Below are 27,873 nucleotides of genomic sequence, written 5' to 3'. Positions count from 1 at the left end.
ACCGCACTAGAATGAACCAAGAACGTCATATTTCTTGGTTCATTCTAGAGCGCGTACACCACGTTCAAAACGCAACGTATCTTATAAACATAGGTTCCGTGAACGTAATTTATTTATGGTACTTGGCCTCAACGTTGTTGTTGATAGCATCAGTTTTTGTTGTGAAGCAGGTGCACAGGGCAACCTGTTACTATCATTTTTAGCACAGAAGCCGTTTCTTCTCACCTGTCACAAGGGCTATGCACAAAAATTAGGGTTAGAGGTAAACAGCCACGTGCTTTCCACCATAGTAGAATCTTACCTTTCGTAGAGCCTTTCTTCTGGACCCGTATTCAGCAAAGTTATCCTACGTAAGTGTACTTCTTGATTGACCGGCGTTTGGGAACGCAACAATCGACAGTGGTCCGCATTGTGACGATGCCTTATCCGCGCCAATAACCAATCGCGAACTGCACTTACGTGGGACAAGTTCCGTTAATACGGGTTCAGGCATCATCTTGTGCGCTTCCTTGGCTCACCAGTTGAGAAACTCCGAAAACAGTGGACACTAAATCTTTCCGTAGCTCTATCTTAACCCAGACGACAACGAAGATTTTGTTGGTAGTTACATAAATACTCACGGCACAATTTATTAAACGCCACTTATTTTACACATCAGGGCACGCCCTACCACGCGAGACAATCTACGAACACAGCACCGCAGCTCAGGTCCGATCATGCTGCGCAAGGGCATCCCCCCCTCATAAAACACACATAGATATGTACACGAGCGGCCCCACAGGTCTCCACGTGTTGAATGCGAAACTAGCTATCTTAGACCGGGTGGGTGTTCCTTTACGTTGCTTTATTTAGAGCCTACTGGTTTTGTGTTCACAGAGACAGGAACGAAGCGCCTAGTAGCCTTGTCTATGTACAGGAGACTAGTAGTCATTATGAGCACCGCCGATCCCACTCGACAACATTGTTGAGCTGTAGAGGGGACAGCGCTCTTTAAGATTATGGTGTGGTACAACTTGATTATGAATTAGAACAAAAAAAAGTGTCCGTAAGCACTCTACTGGCACTCGAGTTAGATCACCAGGACTGTCGGAGAGTGTAAGGTTTTGGCGCCAATCGTAACACGTTTTTTTCGAAATCGACCAAAAAGCTTTCTCGTGAGGGCTAGCACACTACGCACATCTGCGTCAGACAGGCATCATCGTCCGTCTTCAAAGCAGAAATAATGCGTTCGATTTCTTTGGTAGGGCCAGTAAGTAACGTTTTCACAAATCAATGAAAGATAATGAAAATACGAGTGAGTTAAGCGGCTGATTGGGGGTGAAATTTTAGCCTAGAGTTCAAGCATCTTCTGCAGCAATGAAAATACAACACAGTACCACCTACTTTTCCAATCACGACCCCTGCCATCAGCTACACAAGACACGAATCTCTGGTTAAGCAAACTCTAGAATGTTGGATTGATTCTGGCTAATGTAACGTTCGTGGTGACAGGGAAATTTCGTGCTTTTGAAGAGCGGCAGATATCCTTCCACTTGCACTGCAGTTTGCTGGACTGGCGCGTGGGCTCACCTTAAAATGTGTGCCGTATGGCAAGCGCTCTACTAGTCCGAATGTTACAAATTGGATTTTCGCCTTGCTGACTTTCCTCATACATGACGAAAAATATTGAATGGAAGGAAGAGCTCTCTCGAGAAAAATAAACTTGCGGGCAAGTCTGTGGGATGAACTGCCGCATCTAGATAGTTTATTTTTACTTCTGTGGCGGCATCCTGTACAAGTGCTGCACGCTCTGAAATTTTGAGCGTATTCCTAAATTATATTTACGTAACCTCAAACGCTCTGCGTTTTATACAAAACAAGATTAAACAGCACTCTTTAGACTGGTTTATTGCGAGTAAACCCATAAAAAGGCGCTCAAGTCGCTACACATCTTTGTCAGAGGGCGTGAAGTGCAATGGCGCTGCGCACAAAAAAACAGAGGCCTTGTAAAGTGACGACTAAGCTACCTGATCCCTCACTATATTACAGCTACGTTGATGACTTGTTCGTACTGTGCTTGCATTACACGCGCTGTTTTTTGCTCGATAAGTATGTAGCCGTGAATAGCTGTCGTATATATCTTGCCAAGAAACTACCTAATTATCCTAAATTTTTGCTTTAGGCCACATAGAGAGAGAGTGAAGGATATTGTCTACTTTGTAATCTGATAATATTGGCGTTATTTTATTTCTGCCCGTTTTTTTCTTTCCAGTGGTATGTTTTAGAAACTCGAGTTTCGTTTCGTCAGCAAAACAAATAAATCCTGGCAGCTGCTTTGACGCGCGGAAACCATGCGGAAAAATCTTTCTGGCCCTGTCGAATATGCCCTTAGCCATATTTTATTCACTCTTACCTCTACAAGACGCATTTCGTTTCTTAAACTACACTGGCGACTGGCCTATGACCTCCTGTACCCAACCTAAGCTACCCATTTAGATACGTGCTGGCATGTTATGATTGTTCTCTTTTTTTATTATTTTCGTTCACAACAGCAGCGGAGCACTTTCTTGTCTTCATTCAGCCAAAGAGAGGGGCGTTTCGACGCACCACCATGTAACAAAATAAATAGACCGACAAGCACACCTTTGACTGGAACATTGTCAGGAAGAAGATAACAAGAAACAAGTGTTGAGTTAAATAGGCGCCAAGATTACTGTTTCTAGATGCTTAGAAAATTAGTTCGTTCTCTGGAGGGAAATGAGCGGCACATGCATCAGTAGACGTGTTTTTCTAGAAAGGGCCTAGAAAGCAGAAAAAATAAAACCACTTTGGTGAGTAAAGCATCAGGGGCATAGAATACCACTGCTGTAGCTGCGAGGTACCCCAAAGAAAGTTGAGAGCGATAAAGTTGCGTTTCGTTCTTATAACTGTCGAGAGCTTTTAGGCCTGCTCTGGTTATCTTTGGTAGTCAAAGTATTGTGCGTTTGCAAAACAAAACGTTTCGTGTAGAGGAGTCTGCGCAGGGTCTCCAGAGCAATATGTCCCTTGTCAGTTGATGGGACTTGCTGAAAATACCATGCCTGGTTTCAGCAGCGCTTGCGGTCTAGCGCTGGGTCACTTTCCACGACGATTAGGAACGCAGCCCACGCCGGGCACAAGTTGCTCGTCTGGCGTAAATTTTGTGGATGATGTTATTCTTTTCCAGAAATTTTAAGAACCACACCGCGCAGAAAAAAATCAACAAAAAGAAAATATTTCATTAACAAAAGTGGACTAGTATATAGACAAAGGTGCAACGCGTAAGTCGTTTCTCCTCAAACGCTGAAGTGTGGTTATTGGTGTTAAACAGGCAAGGTGTGCACGTTTTCTTTTTCTTTTGTGAAGTTGCTTTGAGGGAGAGATGCTGATCCTCAAAAGAGCCGAGTCGATGTGTTGGCACACTGTGGAGAGAGAACTCATCTGACGAGAAATCTTGGCTGATCAAATGCTGCCTTTGTGTCCAAGTTGGAAGACGTGCGGTGTCACTTAGCACTACGCGCACCAGAGAGCGATGTCTTTTTTTGTTTGCTTTTGTTTAGATACATGAGGAATCCGGGTGACGCTGCCTGTATCGCCAGCCACCCACAAGGAAATCGAAGGAGGCACTCCCCACCAGAGACGCTGGTTCTTGAGGTCTCGCGGTGCAGGTATCCACACACATTCGCACGCACATGCACTCCCTTCTTCGCATACACACTGGGACTGATCCTAGTTTCGAGGGTTAGTTTACGTACACGCACACAGACTGCGTAAAATAACTTTGTGGCTTCAAGGAGTGAGACACCGGCTCCGTGCCGATGGAGGGTTGGCGAGGCAGTCAGTCCGAGAGAGGGCGGGTGAACATATTTACAAGGGGGAACGAGTTCCAGGCAAGAGGCGCAGGCACATCTTGGTTGAGGTTTTCTGCGTCACACCCGGCACAGTCGCGATCACTTGGTGGCCATCCAAACATGGGTCAGTCACCCGAATAAAAAAAAATGAAAACAGGCACGGAGGTGTGGTGCTTGTTTTCTCCGGAGCTCCGATGCGACTGGGGAAGGGCCGTCCAGGACTTTGGGCCGGTGCTGTCTTTACCGTGGCTATCACACGTTCCCCGGTGATCCGAAAGCTCTGCATGCTGGCTGCCTTACTTGGGGGGCGCTTCGAAGAAAGCACGGACACTGCCTTCGCCATTCCGTGACTCGATGCGATGGAGGTCTGCTTTTTCGAGTTCCGCCCAGGAGGTCGTTGCGTTGCACAGCGAGAAAAAATACGCACTTCTTAACGCGGCCTTAACCGAATCTTCAGGCCGTGTTTCGACCGCGTCACCAGTTCCGCCACAAGGTGAATTTTATCCCTGAAGTCAACGGACTGGATGCAAAAGTTCCGCAGTACAGAACACAAGACCACCTTCTCCTCCATGAGGGCGAACTTCTGACCTGCGAGCAGAAAAATGGATGAGCCGTTCGCCTTACACATGTGCTTGCTGCTCGTGCACCATGAGACGCTCCAGAAAATTTGTTGCGTAGCTCGCCTTCGGTGTAGCGAAGTGGAAAAATGTTTGGCATGCGTTAACTGGGACACCGGGAAAATGGTAGAAAGATCTCAAAGACGTCGTAATAAAAAAGGCAAAAAACAATGCAACAATTTTTTTCTCACTCAGGAACTAGCAATATTATCGTATAATGACTCGCACAAATGCATTTCGAATCGTAAACATAATTGTTTGTACAATGTGATTGTGTGTGTTTCTCACTCAATATTTCATAGTAAGATCCATGAGCGTGTACTAACCAGCAGCTACAAGAATGCTTCCACTTGTAATAAAATTTACAACTCTAGTAAGAAATATTTTCATTACCAGAATACAAATAAGCTTGTCCCACTCACTCACTCACTCACTCCTTCACTCACTAAGACGATGAAATACACGACTTTTATGCATCTGTGGTCTAGCATTCTTCCAATTACACATCTCATGATAGTTGTGGTAGACTGCATTCACGAAAACGTAATAATCGATGCTTTCCGCTTTCCTGGAAGATAGAAACTATACATTTTCAAAACGAAATCTATTCATTTAGGTGTGGCGAAGGCTAGAAAAACGGTTGACTTTTATTGGATTATTCCGGAGCTTGAGTGCTCTGCTTTCAACTGAATGTACGAACATCGCAACCTAGATGCAATTACAGCGTAACTGTGGAAGCGAAAAACAACGAAAAACAAGGATCGCTTCCGCAACTATACGGAAGCAAAAAACAAGAGAATTTCTATCGTCGTTTTTCGCTTTCGCAGTTACGCTGTAACTACTTCTAGGTTGCGCTTCTCGTAGATTCAATTATGACCTACCAACTCGCGCAAGTTTTCATGCTTCGTAACTCTGGTTTCAGCTTTCTTCGGCCTCAAATCAGTACTTACCTATGCAGTTGCGCGGTCCGGCCGAGAACGGTACATAGGCGAATGGATGCCTTCCAACACAGTTCTCGGGCCGGAACCTGTCTGGGTCGAACACCTCTGGGTTGGGAAATATCTCCTTGTCTCGATGGAGCATGAATGTGAAGAGGAAACACGTCGTGCCCCGGGGGACCGTGTAGCCGTCTGGTGGGAAGCGAGCGAAAAGAAAATGAGCATACTACCTTCAGCCTGGGAACCCAATGTTTGCAATCGACGTCCATCGACTGATTGAGCTATGCGATACAAGCGGCAGCAACAGGCTCAAACTAAATTTGGCATACGCAGCAATCAATGTAGTCCTCTTTTTCAGATATCACGAGTAATTAAGTTCCACGTTGACAGCTTGCCTTTGATATATTGTGAAAGTAGATCGGTTATTTTCCTAAATAGCATGTTGGCATTTCGCTGGCATGGATCATAATCCTAGAAATCATGTATCAAGTAACGTTATGGAGTGAACTTTTGAACAACTGGCATCTCTGGTTGCTAACTTGTTACGGTGAGTTATAAACCAGCCCCTCTGACATAAACACTCGCTCCAGAAAGTGACCTCACAGCAATTCATGACGGCCGGAGCACACTAAAGGCATGGCATCTGAGTTTTAGTTGCGGTGCGCAACTAAAATCGCCTGGATCTCGAATAAGCGAGAGTGCATATTAACATCAAATGGCTACAAGCACAGCAGATTGGTAGGAAGTGATATTACAGTCACAATCTCGAAATGGGTATAGTGCATGTTTGCAACTGCGCACCTCACGCAATGAAATCTGATCAAACCATATTGGGCCCTGCTCTATATACATTGACGCTATTGTCTCCAATCACGCTGTGGGGGAAACTTTGTAGTTTGTATTGCGTACGTGGCCACGGTGTGACACAAGCCTGAACGTCCACACGTGGAATGCTGCTGCGCCGCACAGAGTTACTATGACTGTAGCACCAAACACAGCCCGGCCCGATCTGTCGAAGAGGCGGCGAAACCAGCACCGTTGAATTGCCCATTGCCCAGATGTCTCATTTTATTTCCGTTGGAGTTCCAAAACAACTTCTCTGGCTTTTATTTTACCATCACTCGAAGGTTGCCGACGACGAGAGCTAGAAGCACTTTATGCTAAACACTCGCGCCCCTGCACTCGGAGGCTACAAAATGTTGTTGCAGTTGCAGGGCATCGCTGAGACGTATGAAAATGCATAGCATTCATAAAACGAAAATTCACGAGTTTGGGTCTTCAGATACTTCAAGGTTTTACCAGGTGAACTCAAGGTCTTGTGCGTTCATTTATTTCCTTCTCTGTTATTGCTTTTCGCCATCAGCGATGACGGCTCAGTGCAGCTGGGATCTGCGTACCACGCACTACACTTAAACTTCAACGACGAACCCTATTTTTGCTCTTTAATTACGCAGGTACAAAAAGAGGTCATGTCTGTAAAGCCAACAGATATTTTTGATATAGATCCCCCTAGCACTGATTGGCGTCAAATAAAGTTGATGATCATTTTACTATTTATGATTTCAGAGGTTGCCTTCCAATTCTGTTGACCAATACCTTCGCGATTCGAGTGGCAGCACTTCGTAATGACATTTCCGGCTGATGGATCAGCTACCTAGGACCTGAAAATTGTGTACACGTAGCCCTGGTCGACCCACCTATGGATTCTTGTTTTGTGACAGGACCGAAAAATAAGTTAACAAGTTAAACCAGAAGACCTTAAAAGTCTTCAACGTAATATCTGCGAGGTTTTCGCAAGTGTCTCTTTTGATACCGCGATAGACGTTTAGTCTGTTTAAATAGTGCGCGGAAAATTCGTGAGCGTACAGACGTCTAAATATCACCTTATTAAATAGCAACCAAATGGCATTCCCCAATAATGTATTTGTTGGCAATTAAACTGATCGATTGTCTGCTTTTTGAACCATTCATTGCCAAAAATAAGGTATTGGCTTTCTATACACTCCGTCTAAGGAATCAAATTGCGTGTTGTTTTAAAGTCACTTTTGAAAAAGATAAAGAGGTAGTCCATAACCACCGTATTTTGTAAGAATACTGAAACTTCTCGCCGATATAACTATATCACACTATTTGAAAACCCTTTCGTGAGAATTTTCAGGTTGACAAATTATCTGAGACATTAAAATATTGAGAACACAAACGAGGAAATAATGCTTCTTTGAACCAGGATATGACTTTTACTTTTGTATTCAAAAATGAGCAAAAGAAAGCTGAAACTGAATATCAAAACTTCAGAGTCCAGTAGAACACTAGTCAGCCTCACGCACAATATTTTTGTATTAACAGAAGGTTTGTGATAACGCTGCGCCATTCGTGAAATGTAGCAGCTATTTCTTATTTAAACGAGAATTCGTGAGTGAAATGCTTCTGCACTATATTTTATAAAACGTGTAAATGTGCATTTAGGAACAATGGCCACTTAAATAGCACAAATTGGACTTCGTGTCATTCAAGTAAGAAGAAAAAAAGATCTACTTACTCACTACCACGTCTTCCATTAGTTCTCGTCCAATGAATGGCACTGATGGAAATAGTCGCTGTGATTCCTGAAAGGCGAAGAAAATCGGTGCGAAAATTACCCCTACGTGTTTGAATTTAGAAGGCGATCTGAGATTTAATGCAGCTTAGTTGTTACAAAATGCAAATAGAGATTTTCAAACAAATTGACTTTTGCTATCTTCCCTTTTATTGGCTTCCAAGTAGAAGGGAAGCGTCCAGAAACTGCGAAAAGAAAATTCTAAAATCATGAATTATGCCTGTAAACTTGGAGTTCAGTGCCTGTAAACTGCTTTCCTGTGGCAATGTGATGAGACTAAGTACACAAAGTTGTGCGTTAGAAATGAAAATAAATGCAGCTGTTTTTTACCCTTTTTGGCAGTGGTCACATTTATAGATATTAGATACTCATGAAAGCCTACTTTGTTTTTGCGTAGGAAAAATATAGCGATAATCTGCTTCAGTCACGCAGCGTTTGGCGTTGAAATTTCTACGCTGTCGATTACTATGGTTAGAACCACTGTTGGTCCCATTTCTGTAGTTTCTGACTCATCGAGTGTAGTAGGAACGTACGTTAAATATTGCATGTTAGGATGGTTAGACTTGCGGGATAGTCCGACAGAACAGCCGTGTTTCTCAATTTTGTGACTGACGATTTAGGAAAAGGTCTTGTTTACGTGCACGAGTCTTGCAACTCATAATAAAAGAGATTACAATCAATAATAAAAACTCAATAGTGCTTAAATAAACGCTGACTACAATGCCTAAGTGAAAAAACAAAATAAGCAAACAAATAAACGGGCAGGCACCTTCAGAGCACACTCGAGGTACTTCATTTCTTTGAGGTCGTCAGGTGTGATGGCACGTTCTCTATCCTCTCCGAAGATTGCATCCAGCTCCTCGTGAATCTTCTGCTGAACGTCCGTGTAGAGCCCAATAAGGTACATTGCCCACGAGATACCCATGGCCGTGGTGTCGTGGCCCTGACAAAACGAGAACAGAGCGAAGCGGAGAATGTCTACCACTGTACTTTTTTGTCAGTGCAAGCGTAGAATAAATAGTGTTCGGTATGTTATTCAACACCATCATAGCCCCTTCAGCCTGTAGTGCAGCGAATGTCATGGTATGTTAGAAATCGAGCACCGATTCGCCCGCTTCCAGCTCATCACGGAACGCATCTAAGGGATGCAAACCCTTACTAAAAATGAGGCAGAACTTTAGGAACGCTTTTGCTCATTTGTCAGCTCGCGGTCAGCACTTAGTTGTTATTAATAAGGTATACTCTCAAGAAAACAGTGCAGGTGGCTGCAAGAACTGCCTGTTAAGTTGGCTTCCCATATTATGCATACGAAAGGGCTGGTCAGACAAGGATTCAATTTGAACGGGACATTCAGTTCGCAGCAATCTGCACTTTTATATTGAGAATGTATTTCTTAATCGGGCTGTGTCAGGCGTCCGTCGGGATCCGTCCACCGCTCTCTCCTATAGCTACAGCTGCGGGCGCGCGCGCTTATCCTCCCCCCTAGCAACCGGAGCATGTGGTGCGAGAGAGTGTAGAAGAGGGTATAGTGGAGTGCTTCGCCGCTCCTTCTCTGACCCTTCACTCTCTCTCCTCTCTGCGCCCTACTTTCCCATCAGCAAGAACATTCGGAAATGTGTGCTCGAGACGCCGCTGTGAAACGCCAACGGCAAGCCGAGAACACTGTTTGCTTTGTTCACTTCATAGTATTTTTTAACCACGCGCGCTAGCTACTAGACCTGAAACGCATACCGCGTTTCTCGCGACAGAAAAACTCCACGTGCGGCGAACAGTGCTATTGGCTGCATGGTGCAAGAAAAAAAAAACTAAAACGTTATTCTAGTAACGCTTGGTTCTCACGTGCGAAATGCCGTTATGGACGCTACGCAATGCATTCGCATTTCTTCACGATTCCCTTCGGGGAGGTGGTGGCATCTTTCACGTACTATAAAACTTTGGAGTCTTTCGTTATTTGCACCAACAACGCCCGTGGGTCGGTCGGGGCAGAGAGGTACATCTCTTTTGTTTTCTTTTTCAAGTGAAGTGTTTCTTTTTTTTGGAATACCTATTTTAGGTGTAACAGATAACAGTTGAATAACTTTTGATGCAAGTTAGTGAAGACATGCATAGGAAGCCGTCTCAGTTGAATCGTTTCACCCAGGTCAGACGTCTGGGCGAGATATCTGAGCAATGGCTTCCTGTTTCGGTATAAGTGTGCCACAATAAAAAAAAAACAACCTAGGGGCCTTATTTTCTCCGTGAGTGAAGACCTGTAGTCATAGGATGGAATCTCAGCTACTTACCTCGACGAAGGCTCGTGACTGCTTCGGGTGCGTCATGCCATAAAGATTCGTATTAGTAACCTTTAACGCGGCACAGTTATTACCCATAGTTTTGCGCACTTGGTGATAAATGACAGCTCTACTGAAAATGTGGCCAACTTCCTGACGGGTACCTCAAACATGAAGGTGTCTACTTCTTCCCGGATATCCTCTTCTGTGAGGCTGCTATCCTGAATGTGATGGCTGAGCAGGAGGTCCAGGAAGGCCTGCCGCCGTTTTTGTCCGATCACTGGTTCTCCGATGGTAAGGCCGTCAATGACCTTCTGTTCAAGCAACTCAGCCTTTCTTTCGCGTATCACCTGCAATATTTGGGTTCTTCAGGCACAATGTATTTTGTCTGCATATTCACCATAATATACATAAATACTCTCTCATTTCCTATATACTTCGCACATTTGAGTCACATTTGTTTAGAATAATACAACAGAATATAACGACGAAAAATTCCGATGTCTTGTATTTTGGGATATGACATGCTGTTAACCTATCATCTGTCATATCTCATGAGGCTCTGTTTGGGCTCCGTTGTGTCAACAGTTCTGTGCTCTGATACAGCACGTTTGTCGTGTTGCAACACGTTTCTCGCGTTATTTCAGGAGCATTTCTGTTGTGACAGCACATCTCTGCTATTCTACAAGCGTTTCTTATAATTCGCTAGCTAATTTGTAACAACACACAGACTGCTGAATTCAGCTCTGTTCTCTCAAAAGAAAACGTTTGTCACGCAGCAAGAAGGTCCTTTGCGGGATAAAGAAGCTGTGGTAACTGCAAATAAATTTCGTTGTAACAGCAAGTTTAGGCATTTCGATGACATGTTATGTTGTCAATTTCGGCTGAGATAAGTTCATTACCAAAACAATCGAAGCCCTTCAGCACAAACAACAATTGCTGATACTTCAGCGACTACTGCAAAACATATCAGCCCGGTCGTCCTAACACAAGTCCATCACACAGACTACTCGCTTCAACATAATATGAGTACATGACAAAAAGAGAAGTACGTTTTAGAGATGTCATAATAGGTTGTGCTATCTCTGGAATTGGACGTGACACTAAAGCAATTAAACACGGATTCGTTTTTCATAGTGTTACGAAAAGATTATTTTTCACTTATATCAAAATGCGCCCAGCCTTGCTGGCATATTGTTACGGCATGTGGATGATAACTTAAACCTCGCTTGAAGTTGCACAGCACTCAGAACATACTTGTTGCGAACTGGATGCCAATATCTGGTTAACCTCCCGGCCTTCCTCTTCTCTCTCTCTTTCTCTCTCCTAATTGGCGCGTATTAATTATTTGGCGCTTATGACATGAATCATGTTACCGTCGGCGGGTGCCTAGTTCTTTCTCTCTGTACTTACCTTCCTTGTGAAGTTGTGCAGCTGCGCAAGGTTGTCTTTGAACTTCCTCCCGAACGAGGACATGTAGAAGACGTAGTTTGGCCATAGCCATGGCCTCATCACTCTCGCCATGAAGGTCTCGCCCACTCTTAAGAAAAAGAAGCACGGCGTAAAAGAAAGAGAAATCTGTGGTCACATCTCAAAGACGAGAACTGCACATCCTCTCCGCAACCGTAATCTCGTATATTTCTTTCGTTGTTCAGAACAAAAAAAAATAGATAGCCGAGCAGTAAAAAAGGTTGAAACATATTTTATCTCGCTAAACACGGGAAGTTGATGCAATCTGATTGAAACAGCAGCGTGAATGATTAAATAAGCTGTTCTGTCATGACCAATTGACGCTTGAAATACTGTCCCTGTTTAAATTCAAACTAGCTACGGGCGCTTGTTGGGGCAATGTCGAACAAAAAGATAAGTGGCTTACAGGGTTAACTCAATTTAAGGGATTACGTCGTAAATGCAACAAGAAAGGCTTGAATTTTATGAGCTAGTTTGACCCTCATTAGCGACTACTGCCAGACATAACTGCCGTACTGTACTCAGCAGTACAGTACGGCAGCATTTCTCTGTATGAGTGAGATTTTATTCACTAATAACGAATAACGTAATTCACTACTCCCAAGAGTAAAAAAATATAAAACGTTTTTTTTTTTTTCGCCACGAGCTTGGTCTCTTTTTAGTAACGTGCCACCCCTTCGCATTTAAAACTATTTAGCTGAATCAACCTTTTTGAGCATCATCTATGTGTCAACACGTATTGTTGCATCGAAGGGTGCTGAACAATGAGGTGCTGCAGCAATAGAGACGCACTGGTCCCATATATGTCGACTAAAGCTGATATATCGAATGCCATCTCAGTTATTATCTCTATTATGCTTGTGATTTGTGTTCCCAGACGAGCGCCGAAGTCTCTGTTGGTACTTGTTCACTGTTTATTCAAATACACACACTCACACTTTCACTCACTGTAGACGCACCCTTCTGTCATATTTACGCGCACAAAAAAAAGCAGAGCTCCAAATAATCACCTTCAGTTCTGCTGATAGTTCTGTGATATTGAAACAAACGCTGCATACATGCCAATAAAAGATGCTGAAGGAAGTGCTAGGCCTCGTGCACCGGTTCTACGCACGAAGGCAAGGAAATGAGGTCAGGTTTCCTTTCTTACATGCAAGAACCAGCATATGCGCTTCTGTTGGCTGTTTTCTCCCGGAAAATCATTATAGTTTTCTGAATCATAATTACTCCTTTTTTGTTCTCTATATTTTCAGAATATAACATTCGGAGAGATGACATACTTCCAATCTATGGTAACTGGAGAGACGTACCGTTATGCGACTCAGTCCTCCAGAATCCAGACTCCAGAATTTAGGCTACTCAGCCTCCAGCTGACTAGTCTAAATTGTAATTTCGTAAAACAAATGACACCGAGAAAACGGTGATCAAAATAAATTGGTAACACAGCTATTTGCTCACACGTCTACGATCACAACTACACATTGTCACAGTTAAGCCCCGTCGGATTCCTGCATACGTTACGAAATCGCTTCATATGAAGGTTTACTAACTTCAATTTTCTGTCACGATTTCACTCAGTGAACATAAGATAACCAAGTCTGCGGCACCCTAGAAAGGCTGAAAGAAGTAACTCTCACGTGTTCAATGCTTTATGAGGTTTTTGTTGCACAATTATTGTTTCCTTCCAACGTACGTGTTTTTTTTTCGATTACGCATATAGGCTGGCTCAATTTCCCGCAAGTTTACGTTAAAAAGAAAATACAAAGTGAAAACATGCAGCTAGTGCATTGAAATACTCACTCGTACAAGGAGCGAACGTAGTGAGAATTACTGTTTAATTGAGCATCAACCTTCACTCCCATTGCGGTCTCTGAAAAGAACGAAGACGAAAAGTCCGCATGTAATCGTTGCAACGATTAGAAAATGCGATCTACCACATAATGCAAACAAACAGCAGTTTGTTTTTTATCCGTTAAAAGAAAATGTTGTGGCGCTCTAGACTAATTTAAAATTTGGAACACTCCAGAAGGCTTCAAGGGCTTCTGCGCGTGCATTGTTTATTTTCTAGGATGTAGAGCTCTCGCATATAAAATCTAATGTGGCTTGTTGCGCTTTGTATGGGACACGTATTGCACAGATTACAATACGCTCTGCGTCGCGGTCTCTTCCTTTCAAGTAACTACGACACAAAATGTGACGGCGAGATTCAAAGATGGAATGATTTTTTTCAGGCCGTCAACCACTTACGCTCAAGAAACGTTCACACGGCCATCAGTACAGCCACAGGGACAGCACGTGTATATTTGAGGGTTATTTCTTTTTGTCATTTTTGTAGTAAAATACAAATGTCTTAGCGTTAAATTTCTGAAATATTCATGTCTGTATACAACATTACAATTGTCTCGTTTTAACAAGTCATAAGCGTGCTTTTGGGAACTTCAGATTATTTTACAACGTCAAGTGGTTATGCTATGTCGCTTCCCAAGTATTCACACGTTACACGTACGTTACACCTCAGACGCGTTCACATCTGTGCTTGTCTTCGGACTCCTCTTTTCTACTTTCATTTCTTCACAAAAGTGTATTTCTCACTGTGCACTCCTGTTTCTCTGAATTCCTGCATCAAAGGTCCTTGTGCACCCATTATGTTATTTGAGGTGGCCAAACCTATTTTGGAACCCTCCATTACAGCTTCTCTCATGACGACATCTCGCCGTTTTCGGATGCTAATACGACCTGTTATTTTAATGCGTTATGAAGCGTCAGAGCTTTTTAGGGGTTCTAAGAGTGAATTCATTGTTTCATTTTTATTCTTAGCTTTCAATGAAGAGTCAGCGATGCCTCCTCTGGAGCCGAAATTCTGTCTTTCAACCTCATATAGATACATAACACTATATACCTCCCGATTTTCTAATTACGTTTGTTGCATTCCATTTATTTCCATAGCTTCAATAGCTTCAACGTCGTCAATAGCTAATTTGAATTTAAAGGAAAAAGCAAACTATGGATTCATTTGACGCTCCTGCTGTCTTTTTAGTAGGAACGAGAAACGCGTTCAAACTGTGACTACAGCGACGATGGTCCAGCTCACCGCAGATGATGTCGAGCGTGCAGAGTGTGACCAGAGGAACAATGTCGATGTACTTTTTGTTCTGCTGCTCCTTGAGGTTTTTCACGAATATCACGGCCTGCTCATTGAATACTGGAATGAAGTCCTCCAGTATCCGAAAATGGAAGGCCGGCGTTAGCATCTTTCTTCTCCGCCGCCATTTGTTGCCTGAACTGGGAGACCACGAGGCACATCAGACAACCACACTTTCCGCACACATACGCCAGGTCTAATAAATTTCAACATTAAAAAAGGCGTTGTCTTCACTCTGGCTGAATGTAGGACCGACATTCTCAAGTCATGTATGATAACGTTCTGTTCAATATCTCCAGGGACACACAATTAGACTAATCGACTGCTGATTTTTGAAGCGTTGTTATGAGCTCGCCTATTTTGTTTAAACTAATCAATTTTGGATGTTGTAGCTCGATATAAACAGAGCACAAACAGACTTAGTGGTGTTTATTTTTTACACAGGCCCCACGCTCACGCCCTTTGCACGTGGTTCGAGAAACCGCAAATCATTAATCTATTCCAAATCTTTTTTTTTTTTCAGAAATCTGCGAGAGAAAAAAACGACTGTGCAGTAATATGCAATCTCAAATAGAGGATCAAAGAATCATTTGTACACTCACTCCTACTATGCATTACTGCTGAACACCATGAGAACGAACGACGCACCAGAAAACGAGACACAAACAACTTAGAAGGAAACACCAACTTTGTGTCTTCTTCTCTGGTGTTTTATTTCTTTTTTGCCCTGTTTCTCAATGAACTATTACCAACTTGTTACCTAACGCACCACGATCCCGAAATAGATGCTTTTTACGTTATTTCTTGCTACGGGCTTTCTTAAAGCTGCACCGTTAAAAGTGAGAAATTAAAAGCTCGATAAGTAAACCTAGTCAGCCAACTCAGGGATTCTCAGCTTTCGCTACCATGAGCTGGCGGACATTTTAAAGAAGCGCCTCTGGTATGGCTATTCTGCATGCGATTACACCATACAACCGTACTCTTCGTTTATTGCGACTTTCCCGAAGCGAACATCAAAAGAGCGCTAAGAGTGAGAATTATATAAGTTGAACCTAATATATATTTTATTTGTGAGTGTGTTATATAATTCATACTAGTTCGTTTATTATTTTGTTATTGCGTTTGAAGGTATGGAAGGAAAAAAGATTTCTCACCTTGTTAATAAACCTGTGCCCAACCAGGGGTGTAATAATGTGTAGTCAAAAGATTTATCTAAAACGGTATTACTACTTAAAATGACCTGGAAAAGTAGAAGTGAAAAAAAAATGCACGTTAGTGAATCTACTCGTGCAGAGCAGACAGCGACCAGCACAGTCGCCTTGAATGTTCTAAATGCACGCAACTCACCTCTACTGTTTCTGCTTTGAAGAAAGATACCACAGGCCTGAACCCCAGCCAGAACCTGAAGATTCTGTCTTTGTCGTGTATTTGCGCTAACCCGCACATGGTCTGCAGCAGCACTGCAAAAAAAAAAAAAAAAACAGAAGCAAAAGAGGTGCCATTAGAGCAACTGATGGGTGGAATAAACGTGCGCATTGAAATTCAAACTTTAGGTGACGACATTGAAACGGCTGCACTACGGAATAAGGGATAAAACATAACACATTTAAACTATGGGGAATCCTCGTGTCTCGTGGCAGTCTGAACAGATCGAGATTGCAAGAAAACGTAGCATTCGCTACAATCTTAATACAGGTAGTAGGTACATGTATTGCCTGCTAGCCCACAGTGTGGTTCACAATAAGTTAGCTCAAAGCACGTGCTTTATCTGTGCGAATATAAGTCTACAAGACGACGCAGCATAGACAATATCGTGTCTCTATTTTTGTGTATCGTTCATATCACCACAGTAAGCTCCTCTGACCTCGTCCCAGTATTCAGTGAGTTCTCGTCACTAATGCACTTGAAGAACGCCAAATGTATACTTCATGATGACAATGACCTGCTTGGATGTAATGCACGCTATCATGACTGTCTGCCTTGGTGTTTTTTTTTTTGTAAAATGCATCCTGTTTATTCGCCTTCTTGGGTGAACTCTCCTCAGATTCGTGTACACGGCAACCACGATTATTTTCTTCTAAATATCCAAAACGCTTCCGGAAAGTATAATAAATATTGTTAGTCTATTAACACAGCGGAAGGAATAAACTATTGCTGTATAGGAGACGTTTTCCGCTCGCCTAAAATGGCAGTGGCATTCAGCGTAAAAAATTTAACATTTTACAAAACTGAAGTGTACGACCTGCAGAGAACTGTGCTGCTTCTGACACAGTGCTTCAGGATGCCTTTCCATGCTGTTTGCGAACACATTTCAACTAAAAATCTTCCACAAGTTATCATCTTCTATGAAGAATCTCACTTTAACTATTGCACACTGCTCATGCATTACGAAAAACAACAGACTCCTTTTCGAGAACTCTTGGGAACGATATGCATTTACCTCCGTTCGTTCAGTCAAAACATGCAGGCATGCTTCATTCGGTTTCGTTCAGTGCCACATAACCTACGTGCAGGCAAAATCAATCGCCATTGGGAAGGGGAAAAAAAATCCTGCTCGTTTTACGCGAAAAAAAGTATTCATTCGAATTGTCGTGTTTCTTTCCTGGAAACAAAGCAAATGCTCTTACGCCAGGTCTAGCCTGCTTCTGTGAGAAAATATAAGCAATAAAAGACAGCGCCTGCCACGATGACAATTACGTTGTAATGCTCAGCAAGAGGTCGTGGGATTAATTAATCGCTACAACGTCTTAATTGAAAAATGGTAGGAAAACTTCAGTCTACATGCACCTAAGCAAAAGTTATACGTTCACAGTCGGCCGGCATTATCTCAGTGCACCTTATTCTATGTTCAGTAGGCAGAACACCGTGGCACCTATATAAGCCTCCACGATAGGTCCAAACGAATTTTCAATAGCGGCCGAAAATTGTGCATCATATTAAAGACTGGCCAAAATATGATATTGTTGCTGTGTGTCAACGCATAACAATCACATCATGTAAAACGTCATTGGACATTAGCATACGATCCGGGACTTGAGATATCGTGCTTTAGTGCGCTTAGATGCTGCCGTCCCCGACTTCTAGCAAATCTTGAAGCTTGTACAGGCATCGCATGCACATTTCAAGCTGAAGTTGCCGGAAGGAGAGCAAAGATGGTCGCAATCACTATGATATGATGTACGTCAGCGGAGCCATTATGCCTTAGCTATGCATCTGACAAGCCGAAATATGAACGTTAGTGATAAAATGAACATATACTTGGCTCCCTACTTGGCCCGAAAGCAGAGGAGCGAAGTGACAGCACTTACTGAGCAGTGTACAGTAGCGATCAAGCGAATACCAATCTTTGTCATTGTTCCAGTTAGCACTTGACTCGGATTGCTAACTAGGGAGCAGCGAGACGGCAGTCCGCGATATCCTCTCTTCGACGACTACTCGCCGATAGGTGCCCCGTCCGTGGACTTCTCTAACCGTCCCCTCTGGAGGAAGGAATCCTTCCTCCGTGCCGTCTCCCAATCTTTTACTTCTCTCTCTATCTTTACTTCTCTCCCTATCTCTTTTAATTCCTCTGCAACCATTCCCTTCTGAACTACTACATAGGTGTCGCTTTTTGCTGCAGGCGGTTGCAGTGTTCACTTTTCATTTTTTTTATTTAAAATCACTTCCACCCCTATGGAGCAGTAAACCAGGTGATTAGCCAGGCTGCTGTGAATTATTTCGGTGTATTATTTGTGTGCACTCTGTGTGAAAAGTAATCATAGTGTCTGTGAAGCAGCGATTTTTCTTTTTTGCCAACCTCGTGGGTCCAGTCGACACTGCTACTACTCCGTGCACATGCCACCTAGCGACTGCTCGCGACGTGAGCACGATGTATTACTTGCGTGTGCAACCAAGGGATGGCGCTAAGAGCACTGTTGGTAAAATTTTAAAAGATGAGCGGAGTTATCAGACGCAAAATGTAATGAGAATTGGTTATAATATACACATTGATTATTGGTTGCCGAGAATTGCCCCTCTTGTGAATTTCGTGGTCAACAAGCTGGGAACATTGCTGTGGCTGTGGAGCAGATAGTTACGCCACCGCGCTCTGAGCAGTAAACTTGTTTGTCTCAGTCGAAGCTGTTGCATCTCAACCACCGGAAAGACCTTTGCGCAAAGATCTTGTGCGAAAAACAAAATGTTTACGAATGTAGCACGTTTATGCCTTACAACATTTCAAGGAGCAAACATGCCGTACGGGTTACATCTAATCACATTTGATTTCTGGGTTACATACAGGCGTACCAGCCAGGGAGGGGGGAGGGCAAGGGGGGCACGAGCCCCCCACTTTCGACAGTGGTCTCTGTTAGTTGCACGCTCTCTCTCTCTCTCTCTCTCTCTCTCGATATATATATATATATATATATATATATATATATATATATATATATATATATATATATATATATATATATATATATATATATATATATATCAGCTGACGAGTGATTTAGGTTTGCCCCCCCCCCCCCCCCCCAAGCGAAAGAGTTGGTGCGCCCCTGGTTACATAACAGGAATCAGAGCTCCGTCTGATTCACCAGAGAAGTCGGCCTTGGAAGTCGGCCTTGTCTCATTGTCAAGGCGAAATCTTAACACGTTTCATCAAACGCTGTAATTAACCGTCGGCGCCTGCGGCTGCAACACTAGTGATGAAAAAAAAATCATCACATGATGACTCAGTGACTTTCACAGATAGCCTTTATTGGTGACCTCATCATAGCGACACACGTTGAACAACGTTGTGTGTCGCTATGATGACGTCACAGCGACACACAACGTCCACAACAACGTTAAAAACAATAAGTAAATTAGTATTGCCTCCAAGGTCGGGCAGCTGAAGCGTAGTCACTGATATTCCATAACATCATTCCGAATCTTGATCTCGGGTATAGAAGTACGCTCCAGTGGACTGCCAGAGATTCTCGGAGACTGCTTTGAAACTAGGAAAAGTATATACTCTTACGCTAGGAGTTGACAGCACTTTCAAAGTTTTTAAAGCGCAGGTGAGCGAAGTTGCGAAAATCAAGTTGGTAAATTTGTGCGCAGATGTAGTCAGCAGTGATATGAACTAGGATAGTGATCACTCAAAGTGAGAATACTTGTATACGTGGTTGTAAACCGATGAACGCTAAGATATACCTAGAAGTACTGCGTAGCACTTTAAGGGTCCGGCTTCTCGTCCATCCATTGATCTCTTGTGATGTGATCACGCAAACAATCAAGTGGTCAATACAAGTCTAAAACAAGACTAATATCATGCTTAAAATCTGGTTGAAGGAAATGAGCAAGGTCGCAAATACTTTAGTTAAACGAAATAGCTAATAAGTAATCACAATATTTACTTAAAATTGCTAAAACACTTCAAAAACATGCGACGGACACCCACACCACGCAAGAGAGGGCACCACTATCCCGACATGCACGTGATTTTTTCTGACCAGTGCTTCACCGGCACCTTCCACCTACGTCTGACGAGGGAAATAACCTGACGTAACTCGATGTACATGACCCGTTTCTCAACTGCCGTAAGTGGGCATTCGATAAAGCGCAGCGAAAAGTAGCGTCTATGTGGCACAACCAATTTGGGCATCCACCCAACAAATCTGTACCCTCATGCTGCGGAATAGCTACATGTTTACCTCCAACATCGACGTCATTGATGCTTTGGTAGACAAGCAGCAGCAACAATACAAATGGCAATCACCGGGTACTCGTGCTACGTACTTCCCCAGGTTTCGCTGTATTGAAGCGGCATTTAGTGCTGTATATAGAACTACACCAACCGATACATAAATGTGACGTTAGCCCGAAATTTTTGTAGATCGGGCCGCTTACGTAATTTGTATTGCATTGTCTTCCTCGCACCTTCAGGTGCGTTCGAAACAATGCAATGCGAATCATTAAGGACACTACACAGTGAGGCTGCTTTGTTCGTCACACTGATGTTCGCTACAACTTTTGCTGAAAGCATTTACGGACCTGGCCAACTGCAATGAACTAGAGGCAATCGCCCATATAAACAAGCTCGTAAGGCACATCAGCGAAGGTAGTCGTAGTTTGAAACGAAGAATAGTAGTTACGTACAAGTCTAAATTAAATGAATGCGGCTTCAAAAACACCCTCCTACCAACGAAAGCTGTACCTGCAAACTCTGCATCGGCCATGTGTCGCCGTATAAATTATTCGACAATGGCCGTCATTCTCATATTTTCATTACTGCGTGCTTCTGCCTGCCTTGAAAACCTCATTCAGTATGTTGCAGGAAAAGCTGCCCATGGTGATGGAGGTGGGCGTGGGACAACATTTTGATTGAAGGTGTTATGTAGCAGGTCACTTTACGCAGCAAGCAGCTGACCATTAAACTTTCCTGTGCTACTTGAAGGCAGGAAACCTATGATTGTGGAGACCCTCAATGTGCAGAGAACGAGTATAGGCGAACTGAGGTGCCATATTGTTATTCTTGTTATCCCCGCATGATGACAATAAACATTGAATGTAACCTTCCTTTCAAGTACATGCATATGTTCTAATATTTCAAGAGTTCATTTAATATATTAGTGCAAACGCTAGGTGCTATTAACTGATGGGTGCACTCAGAGCGTCTCCATTCTGTTTCTATATGTCTATGAGCAACGCTTCAACAGAGTTTGAATGCCTTGTCTGATACACTTCAAACGTCAAAATCATATAGTTGTCGTGGTGACGTCTCGCATCAAATGCACCTAAATCTTGGGAACAGACAACTGCGACCCATTTTGTTAAATACTATTGTTTACTTTTTTAACAAGTAGTTCTAGTAACAAACAGTCACATGACTAATTAAAAATCTCAGCAAGAGGTTCGCGAGGCAACAGAGTCGAATAGTAAGGCCATAATTGCAGGACGCTTTGAGTCCCGAATCAAAAGAACAAATCTACAGAGTTCCTTAAACATTCGCCTAAGACGACTCGAAGACGCAACCCATCTTCTCTCTCTTCTCAGACGATGTACTGATCTTCCAGCGCCCCCAAGAAGGCTTCCTGCACCTTGCATGGTCTCGCATCGCCTCCATGATTGGCCCACATTTGACAAAGCGATGATGTCATGCGATGCCGTCATCATGAGACGTCACGTTATTTGACGACATGATTACGTAAAAAATGCTGAGATGTGTGACGTCATCAAGGAATGTTGATTTTTCGAATTCTTAATGTCGACGCCACAGGTCAATTTTCTCGTTTCATGAGGGAAAGAGGCTTGTCACGAAACAGCATTGCGACTCCAAAGAGCTCCTGAACTGAGGTATTAGGGGCGTGTATATGAAATATTTATGCGTAACGTCTTCGCATCGCAAGTGCCACTGGAGTGCCTTTCGGGAAATGTTTTCCCTTTTTGATGCAGTTTACAACACCACAAATTGCTTCAATTGACGGACGCATGAAGACATCTTTGACCGTTTCTCAGTAATGCGTTTAAAAAGACGAAGTAATTGTCGCGGCTATCTTTCTTCGCTCTATACATAAATGCCGATTGGGTAAACTAAGTATGGGTGTTTTCAATGCTTTCGAACAATGGAAATAAATTTCAATGGGCTATAATTTTGAAATACAAGGGTTAATTATTGAATTAAATCTTGCAAGTAAAATACTATAGTCTAAGAAAATTTTTACCCACGACCTTGTATAATTTGATTCCAGACAATGTTTCTGGAAACTACGTGGAACGGTCTTGTGCTACGATCTTTCCTGTGGTCTTCATTGCGCACTATGAGGTAAAACTACACGTGATGAAAATTTTATAATAAATTTCCTGGAGAGTATCGGCAACTTAGTGATATATCTGATATCCAGTATTTGTCAACGTGCTTGAAAACCAACTGTTGGAACTGTTGCAATCGAGACCTCAACATGTTCACAGCATCAGGGAATAATAAGATTGGTTAAATATTATTTTGCAACATTTCTAGATTATTACATACACGCGGATAGAGTGTACCACAGCCGATGCTAGTAGTGCTTTGTTCAAAAATGTCATCATCATGATTTCGCAGTCATAAAAAAATTTGGCTAATCCTTGAAACAGATAGTATCCACCTTTCGGCTTTCAGAGGTTCAATTTGCCGTCATGTGCGCTGGAGCAAACTTAATTCCTGCCGGAGAGATGGCGTTACTATTTATGGTAGCAGCATAATCAGGTACCATAAGTATGGCAGAAAAAAAAAACAGAAAGAAAAAGGCATCCCGGTAGATCGGCAAGGAAAAGTGACCAAACGCAGCAAGTGGCAGCTTGATTTGTTTCCAAGTAATTGCAAGTATACTTGGAGTATTTCAGCGTGTGGAAAAGCACCTATGGCTCCTGTTTGTTGTGTGTTACTACATATATTTGTTAGATGTGAAGCAGCTCTTTTCCTAGCCTGTATAACGCTGTCCCTCCGTCCGCACCGCTCCTCCTCACCGCAGGTGTTAGAGCGGTGCCAAGTGGCTCACGCCCTCCTAGTAGTGCGCGGTGACGTCTCTCTCCCTTACCCGCCACGCGCTTGCCGCGTGTCAGCTATCTCTCGGTTCACTCTCTCCAGCGCTCGCCACGCTCGAGCCCACTTCTCACGTAAGCGTCATCTCACCCTCACCATCTTTCTCCATCTTTTGTCGAGAAGAAGCCGTGAGCCAGCGGGTGCGCGCGCTGCACCGACAACGTGGACAGCGCGATGCTGCTTCCTGCGCGATCGTGCCGACGGGTGGGACGCCGTCGCGGCATGCTTCCCGCTAGTGTGCGCGTACCTTCCCCGGCTGTCACCGACGTTGCACAGGTTAGCGTAGCTGATCGCGTTCGCGAATGGCGATGTCAACACCGAGCAGGCGCGAGCCAGAGATGCCGAACGCAAGCGTCTCGGCAGTGGAAGACCAGCGACACCGACGAGGTGCGAGCCAAGAACACCGATCGCGCTCGAGGATACAGACAGCGCACTAGTAACACTGACGAGACGCGAGCCAAGGAAGCCGAGTGCAAGCATCCCGCCTCCCACGTCTTTGCGTTTGAAACAAACGTTTAGTCGAGTAAACGCTACATTGAGTTCCGCTTCAAACCTTTCTTTCAGCACCCACGCCGACGCCCGTTACAACCGGGTCAAAGTCGTGTGCACCGCTACTCTTTCGCATCCCATCACGGTTCCCTTCAAGGAGATGGTTCATAGTTTTTATATAATGAGGCACGATTTTTCTCAGGCTTCTCTTTTTGGTGCAAACGACACCATTTTCAAAGCCATTGTAAGGTGCTTGTGTGCAGCTATGACGTTATGAACACCTACTACCAGCGTCTTAAACACTTTTATGCATACGGTAACTTCCCTGAAGAGTAAGCTTTTAACTCTGACGGTGACTTTTTTCACTGTGTTGAAAGCGAATGGGCAACCTGACAGTTTTCTTGAAGGCTTCTCGCTTCAAATTTTCCGTGGTCTACTGCTTGTGGCATGGCATAGCTATTTCACGCTTCTGTACGTGTATGCTATAATATACAAATAAGCAGTATTGTTATAAGATATAGTAGACGTGTTATTAATGGTCTTGCAAAAGGTAACTAAAGTGCATGCAAACGCAGCTGCCGGTAAGCGATTGCGGGTTTCACTGACAAGGTGTAAAGGAAAGAAAACGCTATTTCGTTCAAGAGAGAGAGAGAGAAAGAATTTATTTACCGAAAGGTAGAGAGGTCGGCCTGACCTATAGTTTGCTCTGGCCTGCTACTATAGACTGGGGAAGGGTGACTGGGGAATGAAAGAGTGATGAATGACGATGGTATGGTAGAGAGATGATATGTTCTTATTAAGCTGGGTAACTCTACAGACGTGCATCCAGTCCAGTGGCTTCTAAGAAAGCGATGACGGCTCGTATAACCACATATGTGCTGCTGGCATGAGGCCAAGGACCTAACACGACGTCATCGGTTAATGGTCGACTAATATATCGGCCAATCGAAGATATCAGTTGCTGACGTTCGCTTGCATATGCTGGACAGTCACAAAATATATGTTCGAGCGTTTCTGGCAACCGACAGTGGCCACAATTGGGATTTCGTTCAATATTTGCATGGAACACAAAGATGTATGTAATATGAAATTGTACTTTCGCAACCACAACAAAGTCCCGCAATTAAAGCTGGTAATTTGCCTGATACCAATTGACACAATACAGGAGCAGCTTCCACCATTTCAAGTAGATGCATTGGGATTCGATGGAGCTATTATCGAGGCCACGTCAATGGTAAGCTATTCACCGACCATCTTTACACCCATGAGCAAAAAAATGCTGCGCGTGGGCAGTCATGTATAACGTGTATTCACGAATTTGCCATTTCTCGAGGTGAGAAGGCAGCTAAAAATAAAACCGTTTACTTTTGGCTTATTAATTATCTATACATTCCAAATTGTGTCTATAATTATACCTACATTATGCTGCGTCATCCTGGAGAAAAAAAGAAACATTGCCACCTCCCTAAAAGAAATAATTTTATGGAAGTCTGCTATCCGCGACCCACAAAAAAGGATTTCCAAACGTGCGACTGATGCATTTCTTTGGCCGAGAGCCTGCGTTCAAAAAAAGGCAAGCGCATGAAGGTGAACAGTAAGCTATTCTGGCTAGAATTTGCCTAAAGCTTTACGATGTTTATAGTTATACGCCGTAAATACCTTTCGGTTTCGCTAACTCACGTCGGCTGCCAAGTTATTAGTTATGGTATTCATCAATCACGCCCCTTGTCTTAAAACCTGTAGATACTTACTGTAAGCTGGGATAATTACGAAACACGCTTTTTTTTCTGGCGTACTGGACTGATATATCAGGTACCTGTTCCTTAGAGCAAGACCTCTGGTCGTGCTAACAGCTGGCTTTTGTTACCACGACCGCGAGACTGCCTGTACTTTCATTGTAGCCTATATGCTGCGCCAGAAGGCTAAAATGGCAGCGCAGCAGGAGTACAACCTTTTCAAGCGAGTCGGCGATCCTGCATACCTTACTCAACTGTCACAATAGCGACTGTGAAAGTGTCCAACCGCGTCCAGTGACCATCATCCACGACCATGATAACCTCATCCGACTGTTAGTTTAGTGCTTCAAACAACTCCTCGAGCATAGTAAGCTCGTTTAAGCAATCAATTCTAAGTGCTACATGACACACTGCACAAAAAAGCGTTTAGAAATGTATTATCAGGCAATGTGTTAAAAGCGAGCGCATCTCATATTTTGAAGAAAGACAACAAAAAATATCGCTCTGTGGCATCTGTGTGGATCCATCCCAGTATACATTGTAACGCGGTAATGCTGACGACCATGGTCGCAAGGCACTCCTGAATTTTACGTATCGCTTTGGCCGTACGCAATGCAGCAAATGAAGATTAAGTGAAATTGCATACGTCTCGGGAACTAAGGTGCAGGATGTGGAGAGGAAACTGAACAATTCAACACAAATTACGGCAACCACGTAGACACGACGAAGAATACAACGGCTGGGGATTCTAGATAGCTATTCCACAGCTTCTTACGTGTCTGCAACAATATTAGAGAAGGATAAAATCTAACCGAGGTAACAGCATAACCCATAGCATCTACAACATTCCCACTGAACAATAGGTATCATGACTGCGTTCTTTTTCCCGCCATTCAAACATTTCTCAAACACTTACACTCGTTACGATAACTTAGCTATATGTATGGCGAAACCAAAGAAAGGTCACGTCACTTATCAATATAATGTTAAAATGCATTTTAATGCCTACCGGATAAGCCTAGAAACACACGACATAAAACTTGACATTCCTAATTCATGGTTGGCGAGTCATGGGGCAGGCTTTAACATGACTATGAGTGGTTCGGTAAAACTGACATAAAGGTTGACGCTTCTTTCAATGAACATACAATAAACGTTTCATTCATACTCTCCAGATACTTTAAAAGCTCTGATAAAAGCAGAAAAATATCTGCAGTACTGAATATGTAGTGACGCTCCATGTGACATCAGTTTAGGTCAAGATTTGTTGCTATTGTTCTTATTCGAATGCTTTCATTGCTTTCAGAATTCATAATACACGTGTGCTACACTTTTTTCGCACACACGTGTAATATGCACATCAAATTATTTTCCTTGCAAAAAATACATGCTCCCAAATTTCGGAATATGCTGTACTTCCCTTAATTATATTATGCCTCATGTCTACATCAATGAAACAGATGACCGGATGCAAGCATGTATGTCGACGGCTAACATCCTTAGCATGTATTTTATTGAACGAGCTGGGGCTGAGCTCAGTGCGTGCTTCGCGTCGCAATGCTAGAAATGCTAAAGCGGACATGAGCCATTTTCTCCATCCTGCTTAACGCATCATGCTATTGAGAAACATTGCCCGCCTTCTAAATCCGCCTAGTACGGCAATAATGGTAGTTGTGAAAGTTTATGGCCTTGTGTACGCGAGTGGTCCTTTGTTCTCTCGATTTTGATATATCGCCCAGGTGGCGTTAAGCTTCCCCTCTATCTCATCCTCCAAAAACAACTAGAATTAGACACCCTGAAATATGCCTGAGACTTTCGTCATATTGTACAGTTCATAACATTCAGGATGAACATTATGAAAGACCCAATGCTCTCATTAAAATTCGAGAATTTTCAATACATACCGCGCAGCGATCTTTCTGTGAAACGTTTAGTAAAAAGCAAAATATCGGTGACGTAATCTTTCGAATAGAAACTTCACCGCCATTGGATCTCCTCAAGTAGCCATGCAACATTATAGCAGCACGATTGTAATATGCTCCCATTCGTAGCCGAGGCTCCTGATAACATGTCAGCCTAACGATCAGCACAGCACACGGCCTGGCAGTTACAATTAACTATCAAAGTCAGCCATAAATCATGCGCTTTTTAGGAATGATGCTTCAGTCCAAAATTACCACATCGTAAACGCAATGTCCACGGCCTTTAGCGGATTTGAG

General features: G+C 43.2%; 1 protein-coding gene across 2 annotated transcripts in view; it reads right to left on the bottom strand.

Moving 5' to 3' along the window:
* Nucleotides 1–592: 592 nt before the first annotated feature.
* LOC119161240 (cytochrome P450 4c3) overlaps nt 593–27,873 on the bottom strand; it is a 195,273-nt gene continuing 167,992 nt past the window's right edge. For both annotated transcript variants that reach the window (XM_075879663.1, XM_037413614.2), the window contains exons 2-11: nt 16,229–16,341; nt 16,036–16,121; nt 14,831–15,021; nt 13,540–13,609; nt 11,683–11,809; nt 10,434–10,619; nt 8,769–8,942; nt 7,943–8,009; nt 5,416–5,595; nt 593–4,436 (exon numbers count right to left, since the gene is read on the bottom strand). In XM_075879663.1, the coding sequence (XP_075735778.1) occupies nt 4,279–4,436; nt 5,416–5,595; nt 7,943–8,009; nt 8,769–8,942; nt 10,434–10,619; nt 11,683–11,809; nt 13,540–13,609; nt 14,831–15,021; nt 16,036–16,121; nt 16,229–16,341 (1,352 nt within the window). In that variant the 3' untranslated portion in view covers nt 593–4,278. The remainder of the gene's footprint in view (nt 4,437–5,415; nt 5,596–7,942; nt 8,010–8,768; nt 8,943–10,433; nt 10,620–11,682; nt 11,810–13,539; nt 13,610–14,830; nt 15,022–16,035; nt 16,122–16,228; nt 16,342–27,873) is intronic.

This window comes from Rhipicephalus microplus, chromosome X (genome assembly GCF_043290135.1).
Source record: "Rhipicephalus microplus isolate Deutch F79 chromosome X, USDA_Rmic, whole genome shotgun sequence".
In the NCBI taxonomy this organism is placed as follows: domain Eukaryota; kingdom Metazoa; phylum Arthropoda; class Arachnida; order Ixodida; family Ixodidae; genus Rhipicephalus; species Rhipicephalus microplus.
The sequence above is the reverse complement of the archived record's forward strand: the minus strand, read 5'-3'. Positions and strand labels throughout refer to the sequence as shown.